This window comes from Scyliorhinus torazame, chromosome 5 (assembly GCF_047496885.1).
Source record: "Scyliorhinus torazame isolate Kashiwa2021f chromosome 5, sScyTor2.1, whole genome shotgun sequence".
In the NCBI taxonomy this organism is placed as follows: Eukaryota; Metazoa; Chordata; class Chondrichthyes; order Carcharhiniformes; family Scyliorhinidae; genus Scyliorhinus; species Scyliorhinus torazame.
Window position 1 is genome coordinate 90,719,392 of NC_092711.1, and position 25,434 is coordinate 90,744,825.

Here is a 25,434-nt window from a genome sequence, read left to right on the forward strand (position 1 = left end):
TCCATCGACCCTATTCCCACTGAGCTACTGATCAGCAAACTACCCTGTGTCCATGGATATTGTCAACATTTCTCTCTCTTCAAGTACTGTCCCTCTGTCCTTCAAATCTGCCATCATCACCCCCTCCTCAATAAAACAAACCCTTGATCCTGCCATCCTTACAAATTTTTGCCCCATCTTCAACCTCCCTCTCCTCAACTTTTTGAACGTGTTGTCACCTCCCAAATCATTGCCCATCTATTCCAGGCCTCCCAAGGACAGCACAGTGGTTAGCACAGTTGCTTCACCGCTCCAGGGGCTCAGGTTAGATTCCCGACTTGGGTCACCGTGTGGAGTCAGAACGTTCTCCCAGTGTCTGCTTGAGTTTCCTCCCACAGTCCAAAAATGTGCAGGTCAGGTGGATTGGCCATGTTAAATTTCCCTTAGTGTCCAAAAAGGTGGGGTAGGGTTAACTGGGTTACGGAAATAGGGTGGAAGTTTGGGCTTGGGTATGCTGCTCTTTCTCGGGGTGTTGCAGACTTGATGGGCTGAATGGCCTCCTTCTGCACTGTAAATTCTATGATTCTATGAATCCCTTCAATCATCTGCCCTGTCACAGTGAAATACAAGAGACAAACAGAATCTTACCCGGAGAGAAAGACAGACAATCTGGGAGCTTGGATGCAACACGGATATGTTCATAAGACCAGAAGACAAGGGTAGCAGCACAGTCATTATCGATAGACAACTATACCTGCTGGAGACAGACAGACAATAGAACAACACTAATCACAACACCAAGCTACCTCGACCCATCTACCCGAGACAGGAAGGAGATTTGGAGATGGGCTGGAAGAACTCAGACTCCAGACACATTAACCAAAAACAGATGGAATATATGAGGGGACAACAGTTAGAACCAAGGAAATTCTACCTGCTCCTTAAAATACCCACACACATAATAATCTTTATTATTGTCACAAGTAGGCTTACATTAGCACTGCAATGAAGTTCCTGTGAAAATCTCCTAGTCGCCATATTCTGGCGCCTGAGTGGGTACACAAGAGGGAGAATTCAGAATGTCCAATTCACCTGACAAGCTCGTCTTTCAGGAGTTCTGGGAGGTAACCCACGCAGACATGGGGAGAATGTGCAGACTCTGCATAGACAGTAACCCAAATCGGAATTGAACTGGGGACCCAGGTACTGTGAAGCAACAGTGCTAACCACTGTGCTACCGTCACGGCATAACCACTGTGCTACCGTCACGGCATTACCACCAGACAGAGCAATCGGAAGAGAATGTGAGATAGAAAATTCGACTGAATGATACAACTAACAGTGCAAAAGGAGATTATTCGGCCCATCAAGCCTGCACTAGCCCTTGGAAAGAGCACCCCACTCAAACCCATGCCTCCACCCTATCCCCATAATCCAGTAACCCCACCGATCCTTTTTTTGGACACTAAGGGCAACTTAGCATGGTCAATCCACCTAACCTGCACATCTTTGGACGGTGGGAGAAAACTAGAGCACCCAAAAGGAACCCACACAGGCACGGGGAGAATGTGCAAACTCCACACAGTCACCCAAGGTCAGAATAGCTGAAACATCAACACACTGCTCCTGGTAGCGATGGTACAGTGGTTCAATAAATATAATTAGTGGATTAAAAAAGTGTGTTATGTAGAGTAAAAACAGAAAATGGGAGATTAACTAAACAGAAAATGGGAGATTAACTTAACAGATCTGGCAGCATCACAGAATCCCTACAGTGCAGAAGGAGGAATCGTCCCATCGAGTTTGCACCAACCCGACAAAAGAGCACCCCACCCAGGCGCACCTCCCCCGCCCTCTCCCCCGAATCCAACTTCACCTTTGGTCACTAAGGGGCAATTTAGCTTGGCCAATCCACCAAACCTGTATATCTTTGGATGGTGGGAGAAAACTGGAGCATCCGGAGGGAACCCACGCAGACATGGGGAGAATGTGCAAACTCCACAGTTACACTAGGCTGGAATTGAACCCAGGTCGCTAGTGCGGCAGTGCTAACCACTGTGCGATGCAGCAGTGCTAACCACTGCGCCACCATGCCACATCTGTGGCAAGTGAAACAGAGTTAATGTTTGTTGTTCCTTGTTGTGACAGTTCTGCAGAAGGCTCAATGGACTCTAAAAGCGTCCACTGAAGTGGAAAGAAATTATTCAAGTTTGACTCAGGAAGCAGTTTCAGTCTGTGTGAAGCTCAATCTTCAATCACACAAAACCTGCAGTCTGATTGGTGGGAGGACCAGAGTCCGCCCGGTCCTCCCACGTCTTCCAGTTGGTCAACAATTCTCAGGTAGGAAATGAGAATCTGGAAACCACACCCACGTGGCCAATGGGAAGAAAAAATAATCCAGAATCTCAGCCAATGAGGGAGATCCACAATCAGGGCCGCCCCTCATTCACTCCGAATGGTTGGCGAACCGGCCTCTCCCGCTCGGTCCTCCCCCTTTTCTATTGGTCCGGAGCTGCCGTCAATCACTCCCCGAGCATTGTGATGTGGCACATGCGCAGTGCGGCTCATGTCCAGGGACAGACACTTGTTTGTCTCATCTTCCCGTAACAGCCTCCCCGAACAGGCGCCGGAATGTGGCGACTAGGGGCTTTTCACAGTAACTTCATTGAAGTCTACTTGTGACAATAAGCGATTTTCATTTCATTCATTCAGGCGTGAAGGAGGCGGATAAGCAGAGGCAGCGTTAGATGCAGTGGGTGGGAGGGGAGGCTTCACAAAGACCCAGTGGAGGCCTCAAAGCTAAAACAAGAAATTACCGCTCCCGAGTTTGCACCGAGCGGGAAGGTTTTCCTGCAGAGCCTTTCCCCAGTTAACCACCAGCATCCTCATAGGGGACAGTGTGCAGCAGGGCGCATGCGCGGTGAGCCCTGTCCACTCAGCAGGACTGACAGTGATGGATTCTGGAAACTCCTTTTACAGGGGGTTACAAGGAGAGGATTTAAACACAGCAAAGTGAAATCAAATAAGACATTAAGACCTGAACTTCTGTTTTGAACCAGATGTATTGACAATTTTCATATGATGCAGTGCAAGGCCAGCAGTGTGGGCAGCGCGGTAGCACGGTGGTTAGCATTGTTGCTTCACAGCGCCTGGCTTGGGTCACTGTCTGTGCAGTGTCTTCATATTCTCCCTGTGTCTGTGTGGGTTTCCTCCGGGTGCTCCGGTTTCCTCCACAAGCCCCGAAAGACGTGCTGTTAGGTAATTTGGACATTCTGCATTCTCCCTCAGTGTACCCGAACAGGCCCGGAATGTGGCGGATTAGGGGCTTTTCACAGTAACCTCATGGAAGCCGACTTGTGACAATAAAGATTATTATTATAAATAAATCAAATCCTGGGTGACGGTCACATTCAGGAGAAGTTATTAAAATGGAACCATATACAGATAAACTATATCAGGATTTACTGATATTTCCATTTTAATCACTGCTCCTGGTACCTGACCGCTTAATCCATCACATCAACACTTGGCGTAACTGATTGCGCCGAGGTCTGTCTTGGATAAAAACCCGAGGATCACTTGTCATCACAGAATCCTAGACATTTACAGCACAGAGGTCATTCAGCCCATTGTGTCTGTGTTGGCTGAAAATTCCTTATCCAGTCTAATCCCACTTTCCACTTCTTGGTCTGTAGCCTGCAGGTCACAGAAACTCCACATCAGGGTGTCTTTAAATGTGATGAGGGTTTCTGTCTCTACCTCCCTTTCATTCAGAGTTCCAGATCCCCACCACACCCCTGGGTGAAGAAAATCCTCAATTCCCCTCTAATCCTTCCAATAGATAACTTAAATCTCTGCCCCCAGGTTACTGAGCTGTCTGTTAATGAAATAGGTCCTTCTGCCAGCTGATCCACTATATCTGGGACCCTCATAATTTTATGCACCTCAATTAAATGCCCACTCAGCCTCCTCTGTTCCACAGAAAACAATCCTAGTCAATCCAATCTTTCCTCAGTTAACATTCCCCAATCCTGGAAACATCCAGATAAATCTCTTCTGTACCACCAGATATGGCAGGGGGGTGGGCAAGGGAGCAATAGGTCAGAAGGTGAGAGCATTGAGGGAGAACTAGGGAATAGGGACAGTGTGGCTCTGAGGCAGAGCAGACAGGGAGAAGTTGCTGAACACAGCGGGTCTGGTGGCCTGAAGTGCATATGTTTTAATGCAAGAAGTATTACGGATAAGGCAGATGAACTTAGAGCTTGGATTAGTACTTGGAACTATGATGTTGTTGCCATTACAGAGACCTGGTTGAGGGAAGGGCAGGATTGGCAGCTAAACGTTCCAGGATTTAGATGTTTCAGGCGGGATAGAGGGGGATGTAAAAGGGGAGGCGGAGTTGCGCTACTGGTTCGGGAGAATATCACAGCTGTACTGCGAGAGGACACTCAGAGGGCAGTGAGGCTATATGGGTAGAGATCAGGAATAAGAAGGGTGCAGTCACAATGTTGGGGTTATACTACAGGCCTCCCAATAGCCAGCGGGAGATAGAGGAGCAGATAGGTAGACAGATTTTGGAAAAGAGTAAAAACAACAGGGTTGTGGTGATGGGAGACTTCAACTTCCCCAATATTGACTGGGACTCACTTAGTGCCAGGGGCTTAGACGGGGCGGAGTTTGTAAGGAGCATCCAGGAGGGCTTCTTAAAACAATATGTAGACAGTCCAACTAGGGAAGGGGCGGTACTGGACCTGGTATTGGGGAATGAGCCCGGCCAGATGGTAGATGTTTCAGTAGGGGAGCATTTCGGTAACAGTGACCACAATTCAGTAAGTTTTAAAGTACTGGTGGACAAGGATAGGAGTGGACCTAGGATGAATGTGCTAAATTGGGGGAAGGCTAATTATAACAATATTAGGCGGGAACTGAAGAACATAGATTGGGGGCGGATGTTTGAGGGCAAATCAACATCTGACATGTGGGAGGCTTTCAAGTGGCAGTTGAAAGGAATACAGGACCGGCATGTTCCTGTGAGGAAGAAGGATAAATACGGCAATTTTCGGGAACCTTGGATGACGAGTGATATTGTAGGCCACGTCAAAAAGAAAAAGGAGGCATTTGTCAGGGCTAAAAGGCTGGGAACAGACGAAGCCTGCGTGGAATATAAGGAAAGTAGGAAGGAACTTAAGCAAGGAGTCAGGAGGGCTAGAAGGGGTCACGAAAAGTCATTGGCAAATAGGGTTAAGGAAAATCCCAAGGCTTTTTACACATACGTAAAAAGCAAGAGGGTAGCCAGGGATAGGGTTGGCCCACTGAAGGATAGGCAAGGGAATCTATGTGTGGAGCCAGAGGAAATGGGCGAGGTACTAAATGAATACTTTGCATCGGTATTCACCAAAGAGAAGGAATTGGTAGATGTTGAGTCTGGAGAATGGGGTGTAGATAGCCTGGGTCACATTGTGATCCAAAAAGACGAGGTGTTGGGTGTCTTAAAAAATATTAAGGTAGATAAGTCCCCAGGGCCTGATGGGATCTACCCCAGAATACTGAAGGAGGCTGGAGAGGAAATTGCTGAGGCCTTGACAGAAATCTTTGGATCCTCGCTGTATTCAGGGGATGTCCCGGAGGACTGGAGAATAGCCAATGTTGTTCCTCTGTTTAAGAAGGGTAGCAAGGATAATCCCGGGAACTACAGGCCGGTGAGCCTTACTTCAGTGGTAGGGAAATTGCTGGGGAGAATTCTTCGAGACAGGATCTACTCCCATTTGGAAGCAAATGGACGTATTAGTGAGAAGCAGCACGGTTTTGTGAAGGGGAGGTCGTGTCTCACTAACTTGATAGAGTTTTTCGAGGAGGTCACTAAGATGATTGATGCAGGCAGGGCAGTGGATGTTGTCTATATGGACTTCAGTAAGGCCCTTGACAAGGTCCCTCATGGTAGACTAGTACAAAAGGTGAAGTCACACGGGATCAGGGGTGAGCTGGCAAGGTGGATACAGAACTGGCTCGGCCATAGAAGGCAGAGAGTAGCAATGGAAGGATGCTTTTCTCATTGGAGGGCTGTGACCAGTGGTGTTCCACAGGGATCAGTGCTGGGACCTTTGCTCTTTGTAGTATATATAAATGATTTGGAGGAAAATGTAACTGGTCTGATTAGTAAGTTTGCAGACGACAAAGGTTGGTGGAATTGCGGATAGCGATGAGGACTGTCGGAGGATACAGCAGGATTTAGATAGTCTGGAGACTTGGGCGGAGAGATGGCAGATGGAGTTTAATCCGGACAAATGTGAGGTAATGCATTTTGGAAGGACTAACGCAGGTAGGGAATATACAGTGAATGGTAGAACCCTCAAGAGTATTGAAAGTCAAAGAGATCTAGGAGTACAGGTCCACAGGTCATTGAAAGGGGCAACACAGGTGAAGAAGGTAGTCAAGAAGGCATACGGCATGCTTGCCTTCATTGGCCGGGGCATTGAGTATAAGAATTGGCAAGTCATGTTGCAGCTATATGGAACCTTAGTTAGGCCACACTTGGAGTATAGTGTTCAATTCTGGTCGCCACACTACCAGAAGGATGTGGAGGCTTTAGAGAGGGTGCAGAAGAGATTTACCAGAATGTTGCCTGGTATGGAGGGCATTAGCTATGAGGAGCGGTTGAATAAACTTAGTTTGTTCTCACTGGAACGAAGGAGGTTGAGGGGAGACCTGATAGAGGTATACAAAATTATGAGGGGCATAGACAGAGTGGATAGTCAGAGGCTTTTCCCCAGGGTAGAGGGGTCAATTACTAGGGGGCATAGGTTTAAGGTGAGAGGGGCAAGGTTTAGAGTAGATGTACGAGGCAAGTTTTTTACGCAGAGGGCAGTGGGTGCCTCAAACTCGCTACCGGAGGAGGTGGTGGAATCAGGGACGATAGGGACATTTAAGGGGAATCTTGACAAATACATGAATAGGATGGGAATAGAAGGATACGGACCCAGGAAGTGTAGAAGATTGTAGTTTAGTCGGGCAGCATGGTCGGCGCGGGCTTGGAGGGCCGAAGGGCCTGTTCCTGTGCTGTACATTTCTTTGTTCTTTGTTCTTACTCACTCCAGTACAATCACATTCTTCCTGTAATGTGGTGACCAGAACTGTACTCAGTGGTCTAGCTGTGATATAACTCGTGTTTTTTAGTTCCAGAATAACCATTCTCTAACCTTTCATTGGCATCAATGTGATGGAAACTGACAGCTGCAACCTGTCAGCATTTGAAAGATATTTACAAATGATTTGAGTTTCTTACAACTGGGATCTTAGCACAGGGCTAAATTGCTGGCTTTGAAAGCAGACCAAGGCAGGCCAGCAACACGGTTCGATTCCCGCAACAGCCTCCCCGAACAGGTGCCAGAATGTGGTGACTAGGGGCTTTTCACAGTAACTTCATTTGAAGCCTACTTGTGACAATAAGTGATTTTCATTTCATTCATTCGAGGTGTTTGATAACAGACTTTCTCCTGTGAATATCCAGCTGGAGTTTTGCGCCTTGATGTGTTTCCTTGTTCATCTTGTTGCCTCTAAACATTGAATCTTGTGGTTTCAGACACCAGAGAATCAAACTCCCAACAACAGATTGTCTTTTACTGATTTTATTAATAGCTCTGCAATAAAACAGAGTCAAATCCTTACATAGTTCCTGGTCCTCAGTGAAATACTTAAATAATGAGTTTTAAATGTACTTCGTATGTTCCACAGGAAACTAAGGACATTTGGTATGTCCACATTGACTCTTGCCAATTTTTACAGATGCACCATAGAAAGCTTTCTGCTGCATCACAGCTTGGTATGGTAACTGATCGGCCCAAGACCGTTGCTTCATAGGTGGATTAACCATGCTAAATTGTCCCTCAGTTTCCAGAAAAGATGCTTAGGTTAGGAGTTATTAAGATAGAGAAGGGGAGTGGGCTTGGGTTGAGTGTTATTCCAGAGGGTCGGTGCAAACTCGATGGGCTGAATGGCCTCCATCTGCACTGGAGTGATTTTAACTAGAGAGAGACGTGAACACAGTCCAGGACGTCACGTGAACCTGCCTCCCACCCACTGACTCTGTCTACACCTCCCGCTGCCTTGGGAAAGTGGGCAGCATAGGGGCTTTTCACAGTAAGTTCATACTTGTGACAATAAAAGATTATCATAATCAAAGACCCTTCCCATCCAGGATATTCTCTCTTCCATCAGGCAGAAGATACAAAAGTTTGAGATCACGCACCAACAGATTCATAAACAGCTTCTTACCCGCTGCTGCCAGACTCCTAAGTGACCCTCTTACAGACTGAACTCAACTCTTCACACATCTTCTCTGGTGTAGCACCATACTCCATACGGTTCACCCGATGTCTGTGTATTTACATTGTATCTATTGTATGCCCTACGTTTTTCATGTATGGACGATCTGACTGGACTGTATGCAGAACAATAATTTTCACTGTACCTCGGTACATGTGACAATAAATGTAAATCTATTTCTGAGCCTGTAATATAGGAATGATGTATAGGTCTGTAACTGTAATATAATTTTCTTTTTTTAAATTTAGAGTACCCAATTCATTTTTTCCAATTAAGGGGCAATTTTGCATTGCCAATCCACCTACCTTGAGCATCTTTGGGTTGTGGGGGTGAGACCCATGCAAACACAGGGAGAATGTACAAACTCCAATTGTAATATAATTTTAATTTAATATTCCTTCTTTTAATATCCCATCCACCATTTCCCTGTCACCTGATTAATTTATTAACTGTTGTTATCACAGGATTGTCTCAGATTTCCATTGTTTTAGCTTGATTCCTTCATCCAAATCTGAATTTTATGTACTTTACACTGCAATTCTGCCTTTGGGCTGTGAACTCGATGCCCCATCCAATGAAGGTAAGCGTTATGTATGTTTTCTTGACTACCTTGTCCACTTGTGTTGCCACCTTCAAAGATTTTAAGGCAATTGGAGGAAGGTATAGGGGAGATGTCAGAGGTAGGTTCTTTACACAGAGAGTGGTGGGTGTGTGGAATGCACTGCCAGCAGAGGTGGTAGAGTCAGAGCCATTAGGGACATTTAAGCGACTCTTAGACAGGCACATGGACAGCAGTAAATTGAAGGGGTGAAGGTTAGGATAAATGGTCGGCACAACACCGTGAGCTGAAGGGCCTGTATTGTGCTGCACTGTTCTATGGTCTATCTGTGGACCTGCACGCCCAGATCTCTCTGACTTTCTGTATTCCTAAGAGTTTTGCCATTTACGGTCCCCTCAATGTTAGACTTACCAAAATGCATTACCTGACATTTGTCCAGATTAAACTCCATTTGCCATTTCTCTGGGAGATGCTCTGAGACATCAGTCAGTCTTACAACACCAAATTGAAGCCTACTTGTGACAATAAACGATTATTAAAAGAGGCCCCTTCGGCCCATCGTGCCTGTGCCGGCCATCAAGCACCGATTATTCTAATCCCATTTTCCAGCACTTGATCCATAGTATTGTACGTTCTGACGTTTTAAGTGCTGACGTAAATGCTTCTTAAATGTGAGGGTTCCCGCCTCGAGCAGCCTTTCAGGCAGTGAGTTCCAGATTCCCACCACACTCTGTGTGAAAACATTTCTCCTCAAATCCCCTCAATCTCCTGCTCCTTACCATAAAAATCTGCTTCGTGGTTACTGACTCCTCTATTAAGGGAAAAGGTTTCTTTCTATCCACCCTATGGCCCTCATAATTTTGGACACTTCAATAAAGTTTCCCCCCCAGTCGCACAGCCTTCTCTGCTGTAAGGAAAACAACCCCAACCTAACCAGCCTCTCTTCACAGCTGAAAATCTCCAGTCCAGGCAATGTGTCCAGTATCTGAAAGTGATTAACAGACAGGGTTTTGTTTTATTGATCACTGGGAATGTTAGTGATACTTCCCTGGATTCCAAGGCCAGGAGAGGCACTCTGGAAGGTATGGGGAGCTGGGACTTATCCATGAGAGTAACTGGAAGTTTGAGACTGAAATAATCTAGAGTTAGAAAGTAGAAAAGGTTCAATCCTGGGTGTGATTCTCAACAGGAACAACAGAATTCAACTTTTCTGGTAACGTGTGAAGTTTCTGGTGTCTCAGCAGGTTGGATGACTGAGTAAATCTCTTCTCACACACAGAGCAGGTGAGCAGCTTCTTCCTGGTGTGAACTCTCCGGTGTTTCAGCAGATTGAATGACTGAATAAATCTCGTCCCACAAACAGAGCAGGTGAACGGCCTCTTCCCAGTGTGGATGTGGTTGTGTCTCCGGAGGCTGGACAACTCAGGGAAAGCCTTCCCACACACAGAGCAGATAAACGGCTTCTCCCGGTGTGAACAAGCTGGTGTCTCTGCAGGTGGTGTAAACTAGTAAATCCCTTCCCACATACGTGACAAAGATACCGCCTCTCCCCGGTGTGAACTCGCTCATGTATCAAAACCTGGGACAAACAAGAGAAACTCTTCCCACACACAAAGCAGGTGAACGGCCTCTCCCCGGTGTGAACTCGCTTGTGTGCGCGCAGGGCAGCTGACTGAGTAAATCTCTTCGCACACACAAAGCAAGAGAATGGCCTCTCCCCAGTGTGAACCGTTTTGTGCATCAAAAGGTGGACTAAACGAGTGAATCCCTTCCCACACTCGGAGCAGGCATATGGCCTCTCTCCAGTGTGAATCCTTTTGTGTATCACGAGGTCAGATGAGCGACTGTAGGCTTTCCCACACATGGAACAGGTGAATGGTCTCTCCCCAGTGTGAACTTGCTTGTGTCTCCGAAGGTGGAATGAATGAGCGAATCTCTTCCCACATCTAGAGCAGGGGAACGGCCTCTCCCCGGTGTGAGTGCGCTGGTGTCTCAGCAGATTAAAGTTTCTTTTAAAGGTCTTCTCACACACTGAGCATTTAAAAGGTCCCTTCCTCTCACCAACGGAGGAAATGAGCTGGTGCTCAGTGTAGTGGGAGGACTGAGTGAATCTCTTTCCATGCTGAGAGCTGCTGAATGGCCTGTCCTTGTTGTGAACTTGCTGGTGCTCAATGAGATGCACAGAATCAGTGAACAACTCCCCACAGTGGGAGCAGCTGAATGGTCTCTCGTGTGTGTGAAGGAGCTGGTGCTCCGCGAGGCGGTAGGACTGACTGAACCTCTTCCCACAGTGGGAGCAGCTGAATGGTCTGGCATCAGTGTGAACTCGCTGGTATTGGACCAGTTCCTCGGAGGTATCAGAGCCATCCTCAGAATCAGAGCTTTGAAGAGGCTCCTCATCAATATGATCGAGTTGATGAGCCAGCTGGTTGGATGAACACATGAATTTCTTCCCACACACGGAGCAGGGGAACGGACTCTCGCTATTGCGAGCTCGCTGTCGTGTCAACATGTTTACAGCTGTATCAATCCCCTCCCACACAAGGTGAACGGACTCTCACTATTGCAAGCTCGCTGTCGTGTCTGCATGTTTACAGCTGTATCAATCCCCTCTCACACACGGAGCAGGTCAACTCTCACTATTGCGACCTCGCTGTCGTGTCAGCATGTTTACAGCTGTATCAATCACCTCCCACACAAGGAGCAGGTTAATGGACTCTCACTATTGCGAGCTCGCTGTCGTGTCTGCATGTTTACAGCTGTATCAGTCCCTTCCCACACACGGAGCAGGCGAACGGACTCTCACCAATTTCCAGCTGAGTCATCAATTAAATTCCTTCAGATCCCGATGATTCGATTGACTCCGTCAGACCTGAGAACTGGTTTGATTCTCCGGACTGCAATTCCTCCTCTTCTATTACCCTGTAAAATAATTTACAATTAATTACAAAGAATATATGATACATAATTGGCCATTCGACCCATCTGGTCCGTACTAGAGTTTCTGCTTCACATAAGACTCTCCTCATTCTGCTGACCTCATCTCAGCTCGAGAGCTTCGCATTCTGATCCCATTTCTCTCAGCTCCTCATTTAGTTTCCTGGTGTACGCAACTCAGTTATTTATGTCAACCACTTCCAGTCTTAGTGAACTCCACATTTTAGCAACTGTCTGAAGAAAGGATTATTTCCTATTTTTCTTTAGGATTTATTAGTCTCGATTGTGTTTCAGAGATGTTATGGTGCAGCGGTAGATTACCCTGACTCTGAACCAGCTCTGGGTTCCAGTCCCACTCTAGGAGTTGATGACCAAGGAAAGTGCATTTAAAACTTGGCCAAACGGATTGAGTATCAAGAAAAGTAAAGTCCTGTGGATGCTGGAATCTGAAACAGAGACAGGGAATGCTGGAAAACGCAGCAGGTCTGGCAGCGTCTGTGGAGAGTGAAAATAGAGTTAACATTTTGAGTCTGTATGACTCTTCTTCACAGCATCAGCCTGTAAATCCTTCCAACAGACACCAACAGCAGATGACAGGAGTGGGAGAGATTCCTGGTCAGCCACATGATAGAATGAAATTGGAGCCTCCCCATCTCAATCTTCAGCTCCAAGCTGCAACCCAGTAAAAGACCTATCTCAGAAGAGACAAACATTTCTCTTGGTTTGAGTTTGCTGTGTTTAAATCCTCCCCTTCTAACCCCCTGCAAAAGGAGTATCCAGAATCCATCACTGTTCGTCTGGGTTAGAAATTCACAATATTCTCTCCTCCTGCTGACAGGGAGCACCACACGTGCACCCTGCTGCACATTGCCCCCTATAAAGATGGCGGCTCTGCATGCACATTATTATCGTTGCCTCCCATAAAGATGGCGGCCGTTCACTTGGGCCTGGTGAATCGCTATTTGTTCTCAGACATGATGGGCCAAGGGGCCTCTTTCTGTGCTGTAAAACTCTATGATGTTGCCTGGGCTGTTGCGGTCCCAGCACTGATCCTTATGGCACATCACTCAATATATCTTGCCAACCTCAAAAAGACGCATTGTGCCTAATCTCTGCTTTCTGTCATAGTGTCATAGAGTTTTAAAGCATAGGAAGAGGCTCTTCAGCCCATTGTGTCTGTGCTGGCCATCAAACACCTATCTATTCCCATTTTCCTGTGCTTTCTAGTAATTAACTAATCCTTTATCCATGCTACTACTTTCCCCTTAATGCCATGCATCTTTATCTTATGCAGCATCCTTTTGTGTGGCACATTGTCAAAGACTTTCTGGAAATCCAGATATACCACATCCAGGGCAGCACGGTAGCATTGTGGATAGCACAATTGCTTCACAGCTCCAGGGTCCCAGGTTCGATTCCGGCTTGGGTCACTGTCTGTGTGGAGTCTGCACATCCTCCCAGTGTGTGCGTGGGTTTCCTCCGGGTGCTCCGGTTTCCTCCCACAGTCCAAAGATGTGCAGGTTAGGTGGATTGGCCATGATAAATGGCCCTTAGTGTTGGGTGGGGTTGCTGGGTTGTGGGGTAGGGTGGAGGTGTTGGCCTTCGGTAGGGTGCTCTTTCCAACAGCCGGTGCAGACTCGATGGGCCGAATGGCCTCCTTCTGCACTGTAAATTCTATGATTCTATGATTGGCTCCCTGTTATCTACTGCACTGGTAATGTCCTCAAAAAATTCCACTAAATTAGTTAGGCACGACCTGCCCTTTATGAACCCATGCTGCGTATGCCCAATGGGACAATTTCCAACCAGATGCCTCCCTTTTTCGTTCTTGATGATAGATTCCAGCATCTTCCCTACTACTGAAGTTAAGCTCACTGGCCTATAATTACCCACTTTCTGCCTACCTCCTTTTTTAAACAGTGGTGTCACGTTTGCTAATTTCCACTCCGCCGGGACCACCCCAGAGTCTAGTGAATTTTGGTAAATTATTAGTGCATTTGCAATTTCCTTATCCATCTCTTTTAGCACTCTGGGATGCATTCCATCAGAGCCAGGAGACTTGTCTACCTTTAGCCCCATTAGCTTGCCCATCACTACTTCCTTAGTGATAACAATCCTCTCAAGGTCCTCACCTGTCATGGCCTCATTTCTATCAGTCACTGGCATGTTATTTGTGTCTTCCACTGTGAATACCGACCCAAAAAACCTGTTCAGTTTCTCAGCCATTTCCTCATCTCCCATTATGAAATCTCCCTCCTCATCCTCTAAAGGACCAATATTTACCTTCGCCACTCTTTTTTTGTTTTATATATTTGTAGAAACTTTTACTGTCTGTTTTTATATTCTGAGCAACTTTACTCTCATAATCTATCTTACTCTTCTTTATAGCTTTTTTAAGTAGCTTTCTGTTGCCTCCTAAAGATTCCCCAGTCCTCTAGTCTCCCACTAATCTTTGCCACTTTGTATGGTTTTTCCTTCAATGTGATACTCTCCCTTATTTCCTCAGATATCCACGGTCGATTTTCCCATCGAGGCTACACCGGTTCTTTGAAAGAGTGCCCTACCCAAACCCACACCTCCACCCGATCTCCATAATCCAATAACCCCACCCAACATTAAGGGCAATTTTGGACACTAAGGGCAATTTAGCATGGCCAATCCACCTAACCTGCACATCTTTGGACTGTGGGAGGAAACCGGAGCACCCAGAGGAAACCCACGCACACACGAGAACGTGCAGACTCCGCACAGTGACTCGAACCTGGGACCCTGGAGCTGTGAAGCAATTGTGCGAACCACTATGCTACCATGCTGCCCATCTCACCATCTGCACCATTTCTTTCCTCCACTCTGTTTCTCCCTCCGTCTCCTCTGCCTGGGTTCAGTTCTCCAGCTCCTGTCTGCAGACTGACAATAAAACCAATGGATCTTATTGGGGTTTGGGGCCTCCAACAGGTGTTTGTGAATCCTCCCCGCCCACCTGCCAGGGTTTCCTTCCTTGCCAGAGATCAGACTCCTCATTGATTTGAGTGCGAAGTGGAAGCGCTTATTTCTTGTCCCCCTCCGCCATCCTCTGATGTGAACCATCCTCCAGTGTCTGAAGCAGGATGGGGCCCGTTAACCTGGGCCTGTTCCCGGGAGGGAGAAGCTCCGCAGCTGCAAACCAGGGAGCTGACAATGATTGGGAAGGGTTTGCTCCAGCTCACAATGCACGGGGACTGATTGACGGCGGTTTCGGACCAATAGGAAGAGGGGACGGGGCTGGAGAATCGAACAAGAGCAGCTGGCCCTCCAGCCAATCAGAGTGAATGGGAGGCGGGGCAAAGCCGGGGCTCTCGCTCCCTGCGCATGCACCCGGCCACTCGGGCCTGTCTCGGGGAAAAGCCCGAGCAGCTTTCGCCGGTTCAACTGCTGTATGTAGCTTCGTATTCCGGGCTTGGGCTGCACGGAGTGTTTATGAAGCCTCCCGACCCATCCGGCGGCTCCATCCCTCCCTCATGACTCACCAGACCGAATTTGACCGGCTGAGTATTTCCACCCGACCACCTGAATCCGGAGTTGTCATTTGTACTGCGCATGCTCCAAATCACGTGGTAGACCGGGCTCAGCTCCGCCCCTCATTCACTCCGATTGGTTGGAGGACCCGGTGCAACCACTTGGTCTCCAGACCCACCCCTCTCTTCCTATTGGTTTACAGCTGCCGTCAATCACTCTCTGAGCCTTGTGAACTGGAGCATGCGCAGTGCCGATGCTGGACTCGGCCAGGAGGTTTCACTGAAATCCGGTGCAGACTCCAAATTCCAATAAGAAGTTTCCGGGCCCGGGTTTGCATCGAGCGGGGGGACAGCTGCGGCCTGCTCCCGGTGACAGGCCTGAGTTAACGGCTGCCGTCTGTCATGATATTCAAACACACACATCATGGTGGACACACCAACAGACAAATCAGAGCACACAACACCACAACCAATCACACACAAGGACAGCAACCACATAAAAGCACGAGCACGACACCTAGTGGACAGTAGGTCTGGGGACAAAGACACGGACAAGACCTGTTACAAGATCACAAACAGGGAATCCCCACGTGCAGAGTATCAAGACAAAACTGTACATAGAAAGTTTAAATAAAATAGCGTTGTACCATATACAACCGTGTTGGCTCATCTGTGTGTCAGAACGCCCAACACCACACCGTCTTTATAGCGGCTGCAAACCCGCAGGGGGCAAAACATCAGAGAGTTTGTTGTGAAACCAATGGGATATTGTAAAACAGGAGGTCAGGGTTACAGTCAACAACAACAACTTCTATTTATATAACACCTTTAACATCATAAATCATCCCAGTCAACTTCACAGGAGCATTATAAAACAAAGTGAGACACCCAGACACAAAAGGAGATATTAGGACAGGTGACCAAAAACTTGGTTAAAGAGGTGACTTTTGAAGAGAATCTTCAAGGAGGTGAGTGAGGTGGAGACGGGGAGGTTTTGGGAGGGAATTCAGTGCTTGGGGCCGAGGGAACTTAAAACCATGGCGGAGTAATTAGAATCCGGGGGCGGGGGCGGGGGGGGGGTGGGGGGAATGCAAGAGTCCAGGATCAGTGTAGATATCTCGGGGGGTTGTGGGGCTGGAGGAGATGACAGACACAGGGAGAGACGAGGCCATGGAGGGATTTGAAAACAAGGGTGAGAATTGACTGGAAGTGAATGCAAGTCTCGGAGCACAGAGATCATAGGGGAAAGGAACTTGCTGTGAATTAAGGCATAGGCAGCAGACTTTTGGATGGCTTTGTTTACCGAGGTAGAATGTGGGAGAGCAGCCAGGTGTGTAATGGAATTGCCGAATCGGGAGGTGACAATGGTAAATTGCCTTAGTATCTAAAATGGTTAGGGGGTTACAGGGATAGGTGGAGGTGTGGGCTTAGCCAGGGTGCTCTTTCCAAGGGCAGGCGCAGACTCGATAGGCCGAATGGCCTCCCTCTGCACTGTAAATTCTATGAGGTCAGAAGCTCATATCGGATCAAGTATGAAACCAAGTTTACAAAGAGACTGGCTAAGTCTCAGACTGTTGCGAGGGAGAGGGATAGAGTCGGTATGTCAGGAATGGAGATTGGAGCAGGGACCGAACAGTGGATTCAGTCTTCTCCATATTTGATTGAAGTTATTTAGTCAGCAGCAAGAGAACCAGAATGGGCCCTGAGTCTGATATCCGGTATAACTTAGTTCGAGAGGGAGAGGAAGAACAAAGGAAACCCTGGAAGGTTTGGAGAAACGACCTTTGTGATTGCTCATCAAATCTCCACACAGTCAGTTCTGGACACAAGTTTAGCATCTGTTATTATGTCTGCTCAGTCAGCGTGATTCAGATTAATGTCTGTCACAAGTCATGGATGAAGTGACTTATAAAGCATATTCTTATCTCTAATTCTATAAATTTGGTAACAGGAGACAGAAATAATGATTTGAATACTTTATTTGGATTTCTGCCCAGGGTGGAGGGAGATTGTGTGCAACGGGGATTTACAGCTTTGGGGAAAGAAGAGAGAAAAATATGTTCCCCACCAACTGGAATTAACTGTTCTGAATTTCTATCCTGTACTGATAGTGTGACCTTTGTAAACTCCTTTTCCAGGGCATTAGGAGAAGATTTTCAGACAGGAAACACAAACCAAATATCACATTTAGATCCGACAGTGTCACTCAATTGATCAGGACCTGAACATCCTCAGACTATAAATGTGGAATGAAAAATGTTTGTTCTGTTTGTGGGAAAATATTTCAAACATCAGTGTGACTGGAAAAGCACCGAGACACACACGCACCCGAGTGAGTGTGTTCCAGTGAACTGACTGTGGAAAGAGCTTTAACCAGTTACAGCCTGAAAAAACACCACACCATTCACTAAGGGGAGAAACCATACACGTGTTCTGTGTGAGGACGAAGCTTCACTTGATTATCTAAAGAGGAAACAGACAAAGACACTGACTCCATGAAGATACCATGGAAACCGTGGGGTATGATTTTCGCTTCGGGGTTTCCAAAATACGAGAGGTCCCGGGTTCATATCCCGGACGAGCTCTGCAAAGCGCTTGACTGGGGAGGTGATGGTGTAGTGGTATTGTCACTGGATGAGTAATCCTGAGACCCAGTACAATTCTCTGAGAATGCAGGTTCAAACCACGGCAGATGCTTCATTGTGGCTTGTATTTGAACTTGTATCCAATAAAACAGGGGCAGCATGGTAGCACAAGGTTAGCAAGTTGCTTCACAGCTCCAGGGTCCCAGGTTCGGTTCCCGGTTTGGGTCACTGTCTGTGCGGAGTCTGCACATTCTCCCCGTGTCTGCATGGGTTTCCTCTGGGTGCTCCGGTTTTCTCCCACAGTCCAAAGATGTGCAGGTTATGTGGAGAGGCCATACTAAATTGCCCTTAGTGTCCAAACGGGTTAAGTTGGGTTACGGGGATAGGATGGAGGTGTGGACTTGAGTTGGGTGCTCTTTCCAAGGGCAAGTGCAGACTCGATGGGCCGAATGGCCTGCTTCTGCACTGTAAATTCTATGATTGTGGAACAGTATAGTGAGAATCAGGTCAAAGGAGCAACGGGTAAGTCGCACAGACAAGATGAGCTCTGAGAGAGCATGGTGGGATTTAACGGGGAAAGAGGCGAGTTCAGAATTTGGACAAGAAAGGACTTTCGTGGAAGTTTTACTGAGTAGTTTCATGGAAGAAGAGCAGCAGAATCAGCTGATCGGATTGTTTCAATGGGTGGGGTTTTCCAGCCCTTCCTGCTGGCTGGATCTTCCAGTCCCACAGATCTCTCGCTCTGCTGTTCCAGTTCATTGGTTGTCTCATTGAGTTCGGTGTAGGCCTCTTGGGGTCTGTGGAAAAACTCCCGGAGCCTCATTCGCCTGATGAATTCCCCGGAGGAGAAAAACTACATTTTCTTCACAGCCTTCAACACGTCATCGATGAAGACGAACATTTTGCCAAGGCCATCCCCACACCCCCACTACTTTCCTTCAAATAACTGCGCAAACTCAAACAGACCATTGATTGCAGCAAACGACCCAGCCTTCAGAAGAACAGCGACCACGACACCACACAACCCTGCCATGGCAAAATCTGCATGACGTGCCAGATCATCGACATAGGTACCACCACATAGGTGGAACACAATCCACCGACTTCCGGTGACGGCGGGCGGGAGGCGGCCGCACAATGGAGGGCTCCCGTTCAGGAACGGCATTTTCGGGGCTTTAAGCCCGGTCCCAGGGTCCACGCAGGCGGCAAAAGCAGGAAGAAACAGTGAAGGCACAGTGAAGAAAAATGTCGAGGGTAAGCAAAAAATCGTCCGTAAAGAAAACAGCTGAAGGTCCGTCGGGGAGTGGAAAGGCCACTGTGGGGTCATCAAGGAAAATGGAGGCTGGAGCACCAGTGGAGGCCGCATTGCTTACGGCTGAAGAAATAACTAAGGTGATGGCTGCGGAATTCGAAAGGCAGTTTACAAGATACATGGAGACAATGAGGAAGGAGATGAGAGAGGTTTTGAGTGTGCTGGTGGAGGAGGCGATTTCCCCAGTGATGACAGCGGTGGCGAGCGCAGTGGCGGAGGTGCGTGAACAAGGGGAGGCGCTGACGGAAGTGGAAGAGACATTATTGCAGCACGGTGATCAACTTGCCTCGATGGGGAAGGAGATGCGGAAGGTGATGGACATTAACAAGGATCTGCGAGGAAAAATGGAAGACCTGGGAAACCGATCCAGGCGACAGAATCTGAGGATTGTGGGGCTGCCCGAAGGAGTTGAAGGACCGAGGCCGATTGCGTATTTTGCCGAGATGCTGGCAAAACTATCGGGGGAGGGGGAGGATCCCTCCCGATGTGAACTGGATCAGGCTCATCGGTCGTGGAGGCCTGTACCAATGGCGAGTGAGCCGCCAAGGGTAGTGACTCTGTGCTTCCATAGGTACAGTGTGAAGGAAAAGGTCCTGAGCTGGGCCAAGCAGAAGCTGGTGGTGCAGTGGGCTGGAGCTGGTATACGTGTATACCAGGAATTTACGGTGGAGCTGGCGAGGAGGCGGGCTGCCTTCAACCGGGTGAAGAGGGCACTGTACATTAGCAAGGTATTGCGGCATTGTATTTCCAGCGAAGCTGAGGGTGACTTACAAGCTCAGGGACTTTTATTTTGGAACGGCGGAAGCAGCGGAGGAGTTTGCGAAGGCAGAAGGACTGTGGCAGAACTGAGAAATTGAGAAATGGCCAAGTGCCGATGTGACCTCATGACTGACTGTATTTTCTTCTTTTTCTGTTTCACTGCGTGCGGGTGTAGGGGCTAAAGGAGCCAATGTTGTATATATTTGGACAAGGGAAGTGACGGGACTTTCACTCGAAATGAGGGCTCTTTGGGGTGTAGGTGGATATGCGGGGTTTGTGTGCTAAAGGGGATTTCTGGGCTTTCCTAGGGCCGGGCAAGGGGGAAAGGGACCCGGGCGGGGCTCTCCACGCTGGCCGGTTTAAGCCGGCCAGTGAACGGGAGTGAGGTGGGGGGAGGGGCTGTGGCCATCGGAGCCTGGCAGAACAGGGTCCGAGTGGTCTAGCTGGGGTGGAAAGTTGGGGGGAAGGAACCGATGTTGGGGGGAGGAGTTTTACAAGAGGCAATGGACGGGAGGAGTTGGAGACGGGGGGGGGGGGGGGGGTGGAGGAAGAGGAGAAACTCTTGGGTATCATGTACGGTACTCTTTCAGAGGTTGGATGGCGTTGAGTGTATGGGGGGGGGAGGGGGAGTGGACTCTATAGGTCAATGGTGACCATGGGCGGTCCCGGACTCCTTTTTCTCCTTTGTTTTTTGTTGCCACCGTGGGAGGGTTTGTTTTATTGGATGCATATATTGACAGGTGGGCCGTTTGGGGTGGTGGGAGGATGGGATCGTTGGTATTGTTAAGGGGATTGATTTTGTATTTGTTACCGTTTACTGTTTGTGGGTGGGGTGTAAATTTTGAAGGAAAATGTGAAAATGGAGAATAAAAACATTTTTTAAAAAAAGAACACAATCCACCAGTACGCGGTACATACTTGTGTGACTCGGCCAACGTTGTCTACCTCATACGCTGCAGGAAAGGATGTCCCGAGGCGTGGTACATTGGCAAGACCATGCAGACGCTGCGACAATGGATGAACAGACATCACGCAACAATCGTCAGGCAGGAGTGTTCCCTTCCAGAGGGGAACACTTTAGCAGTCAAGGGCATTCAGCCTCTGATCTTCAGGTAAGCGTTCTCCAAGGCAGATTTCAGGATGCGCGGCAACGCAGAATCGCCGAGCAGTAACTTCTGGCCAAGTTCCGCACACGGGTATGGCCTCCATCGGGACCTTGGATTCATGTCACATTACATTCACCCCCTACCATCTGGCCTGGGCTTGCAAAATCCTACCAACTGTCTTGGTTTGAGACAATTCGCACCTCTTTAATCTGTGATTATCTCTCTCTCCAGAGGCACCGTCTGGACCTGTAAAGCCTTAATTACTCACATTCAAAGAATCATCTTGCATCATTGACATTGCCCATATATGTGTTTGTGGAACCCACCCCTTCATTCACCCGAGGAAAGAGCTGCGCTCCGAAAGCTGGTGATTCAAAACAAACCTGTTGGACTTTAACCTGGCGTTGTAAGACTTCTTACTGTGCCCACCCCTGTCCAATGCCATCATCTCCACATCATAAATGAGAAGCATTTAATGCTTCTGCCAGTTTCGAACCAGGCACCTTTCGTGCATTAGGTGAATGTGATAACATCTAAGGGATAACATATCTACAGAAACAGCTGGCAGCACAGTACCCAGTGGCCCTGTGCAACGTTTAACTGCACAGTCTTGCAGCAGCTTTCAATGGTTTGGCTGGGAGGCCAGGTCACTGATTACATGAAGACAGCTGTTCCTTTAAATCAAATGTCTCAACTTGTCAGACCATAAGCTATGGAACTTGTGTTGAACTTTAGCATTTGTTCAGCAAATATCTAATGGAACAATGCTCTCTGTTCAATCATTAATGCATCATTCTTATCTTCCTGCAGAAAATTTCCACCAATTTTACTCAATATTTGTTTCATTATTCAATGTTGAACATCAGTATATTTATTTGTTATATATGACTTCATTTTGAATTGAATAGCTCTCGGGTCTTCACTCTGAATAACTCTGAAATATACACCATTGAATTGCAAACACGACTGACCAAGAAAAGAAAGCGTTTCACTGGGTAATACAAATCCCATGAATTTTTGTTGAGATTGACCACAATCAGCCTTTGAACAAAGTCAAATATAGTTAAATGGAAGTGAATTGAGAATTATGTGTTGTGTATATTTGACCCCTCTGTGTTTTGGTGTGAAACGTTCTGCAGCCTAAATCCCGTTCATGTATAAGAAAGGAGGGCTGACAGCAAATCCGCACTGAGCCTGGATTTCCTCATCTCCCTGAGTGGCTTTTCCTGTTTCTCCATCATGAAGGCCGAATTATTCAAGACAGTGGTTCAGTTAAATCTCTGCCATTTCCTCTAATTCAGTTACAGTATCGTATGTGTCTGTCTATACGAGTGCACATTACGGTTAGAAATGTTTTGGATGGTAATTAAAATGTTAATCTACGTTTACAAAGCCATTAAATTCTTTTGTGAACTGAGCAAACTGCCAAGATCCACGCTTTGTTTTTTCATGTATGGAACGATCTGTCTGGACTGTACGCAGAACAATACTTTTCACTGTACCTCGGTACACGTGACAATAAATCAAATCCAATCAAAGAGACAGTTTCTTACTCGTCTTCAGATTGAACAATGAGTCTTCTTAAAAATTATTCATTCATGGGAGGTGGGCGTCACTGGCCGGGTAGCATTGTGGATAGCACGATTGCTTCACAGCTCCAGGGTTCCAGGTTTGATTCCCAGCTTGGGTCACTGTCTGTGTGGAGTCTGCACATTCTCCCCGTGTGTGCGTGGGTTCCCCCCGGGTGCTCCGGTTTCCTCCCACAGCCCAAAGATGTGCAGGTTAGGTGGATTGGCCATGCTAAATTGCCCTTAAGTGTCCAAAATTGCCCTTAGCATTGGGTGGGGCTACTGGGTTATGGGGATAGGGTGGAGGTGTGGGCTTGTGTAGGGTGCTCTTTCAAAGAGCCGGTGCAGACTCGATGGGACAAATGGCCTCCTTCTGCACTGTAAATTCTATGATTCTATGATTTACTGCTCATTCCAATTGCCTTTGAACTGCGTGTCTTGTGAGGTTATTTCCTGGGGCAGTTACAAATCAATCACAACATTGCTGTGGATCTGGAGTCACGTGTAGGCCAGGCCACATAAGGAGAGCTGATTTCCTGAAGGACATCAGTGAACCAGGTGGGTTTTTACAACAATTGACAATGTTATCATCAGATTTTTAATTCAAGACTTTTATCAATTTCAATTTCACCATCTGTCAAAGGCAAATTCTATCCCAGATCCCCAGAGCATTAACCTGGGTCTCTGGATTACTCGCCCAGTAACAATACAGGGCAGCACCGTGGCTGAGTGGTTAGCATTACTGCTTCACGGCACCGCGGTCCCAGGTTCGATCACACCTCTGGGTCACTGTCTGTGTGGAGTTTGCACATTCTCCCCACGTTTGCGTGGGTTTCGTCCCCACAACCCAAAGATGTGCAGGGTAGGTGGATTGGCCACGCTAAATTGCCCCTTAATTGGAAAAAATTAATTGGGTACTCTTTAAAAAAAATTTTTTAAACAATACCATTACACCACTGCCGAGAATAAGTTGTCTGGTGTTGTATTCTGTGATCTTGTCTTGCAATGATTCTACAGAACTGCTGGTGACTTAGCCAGAATGATGATTTATTAATGTACACGTGGTAAGGTAATGATCAGAATGCTATACAGACCAAGTTATCACAGTTACATTGGACACTCTTGGAACTACACTGACGTGCGACTGTCCTCGTGCACGCCTCACAAAGTTCTGCTGGTAGCCGGATGTCACCTGACTGATGCCGGACGCCTCCTACTGGTGGGAGTTCACACTGCTGAGTACATGTAATATTATATACAGGCTTATCACCACATCTCGTAACTTCTCAAAATTATCGAGTAATTTATTTTTTTCAAACAAATTCTGATAGCTCTGCAGTTTCTGGAAACATTTTGGTTGATTGTGTTATTTTTAAAAATAAATATCTAGTCTTTGCAATATAATTACCGAACACACCAATTCACTTATGATAATCAATGTTCACTACTGAATAATCATGACTATAATTATTGTTTTTTGCTATGAAATCAATGCATAGTTAATTTGGAAAAGGTACAGAAGGTGAAATGGTTGCAGGAAGCCACATGTTAAAGGTATAAAAGAGCTTCCTTGACCTTGTTACAAATGACAGTGAATACACTATGAAAAAGACAATTTTATAACTAAATGTGATCACACCTGGTGCTTACAGTTTCCTACATTACAGCAGTTAATATATATTTCAAAAGTACTCCATTGGCTTTAAAACACTTTAGGAGGTCCAGTGGTAGTGAGGGGTTTTATAGAATTGTACACTTGTTCTAATTGTTCGCAAACTCGGATACATTACACTTGGTGTCCTCACCAGAATCATTAATAAAGATTGAGTCTTAATTTTGTGTAATAACCACAACATTGACACCATTTTGAAAACTCTGTGAAACTCCAGACGCACTATATGCACAATTATTTGTAGTAAAATACAGCAATTTGTTGTGGTTTAGCATACACTGTCTATAAATGGTACTGGAATCTCATTGGACTGTCACATCCAAAAGATTATTTGATTCATTCTGAATAAGAAAACAAAATCGTTGAACTCTGGGATTAAATGGGTCGCTGTACAGAGAGCTGGCATAGGGAAAATGGGTCAAATAGACTCCTCTGTGCTCTAGCAGCCTTATGTACATATAAAGCGAATGGTAATGACCTGGAACCTACTGCCTATGTGGGTAGGAGATGCAGAGATGACGGAAGGATTTCAAGAGGAAATTGGACAGACACTGAGAGAAATAAACCTGCACAGATTTGGGGATAGAACGGGGCAATGGACAGACTGGCTTCCTCCACAGGGAGCCGACACGGTCTCAAAGGGCTGAATGGCCCCATTCCCCACCCTCCAGATGCTGTGATCTCAGGAGAGAAATTCAGCTGCTCCAGTCACTCCAACTAACTGGAGTCCCTCATCTCTGGTGTCATTCTATCACAATGGTTAGCACTAATGCTTCACAGCACCAGGGTCCCAGGTTTGATTCCCGGTTTGGGTCACTGACTGTGCAGAGTCTGCACATTCTACCCGTGTCTGGGTGGGTTTCCTCTGGGTGCTCCAGTTTCTATCAAGAAAACACAAGTCCCGAAAAATGTGCAGGTTAGGTGAATTGGACATTTTGAATTCTCCCTCGATGTACCTGAACAGGTGCCGGAGTGTGGCAACGAGGGGATTTTCACAGTAACTTCATTGCACTGTAATCTTTATAGTGACCATAAAGATTATTATTGTTAATGTCCTCTACACCCTGTCAAAGAACTTCACATCTTTCCTAAAGTGTGGGACCCATATATAGGCTAGCATTCCAGAGGGATAGAATTGAAA

The 25,434-nt window shown here is 47.0% G+C and overlaps 1 protein-coding gene across 1 annotated transcript; it reads right to left on the reverse strand.

The window, feature by feature from the left end:
• Positions 1-7,588: 7,588 nt before the first annotated feature.
• Positions 7,589-15,380, reverse strand: LOC140418909 (uncharacterized). The gene is given in 3 exon segments (XM_072502572.1): positions 7,589-10,325; positions 10,328-11,782; positions 15,304-15,380. Coding segments are annotated over 2 exon segments (1,347 nt in total). The 5' UTR covers positions 11,373-11,782; positions 15,304-15,380; the 3' UTR covers positions 7,589-10,023.
• Between the last annotated feature and the right edge of the window lie 10,054 nt (positions 15,381-25,434).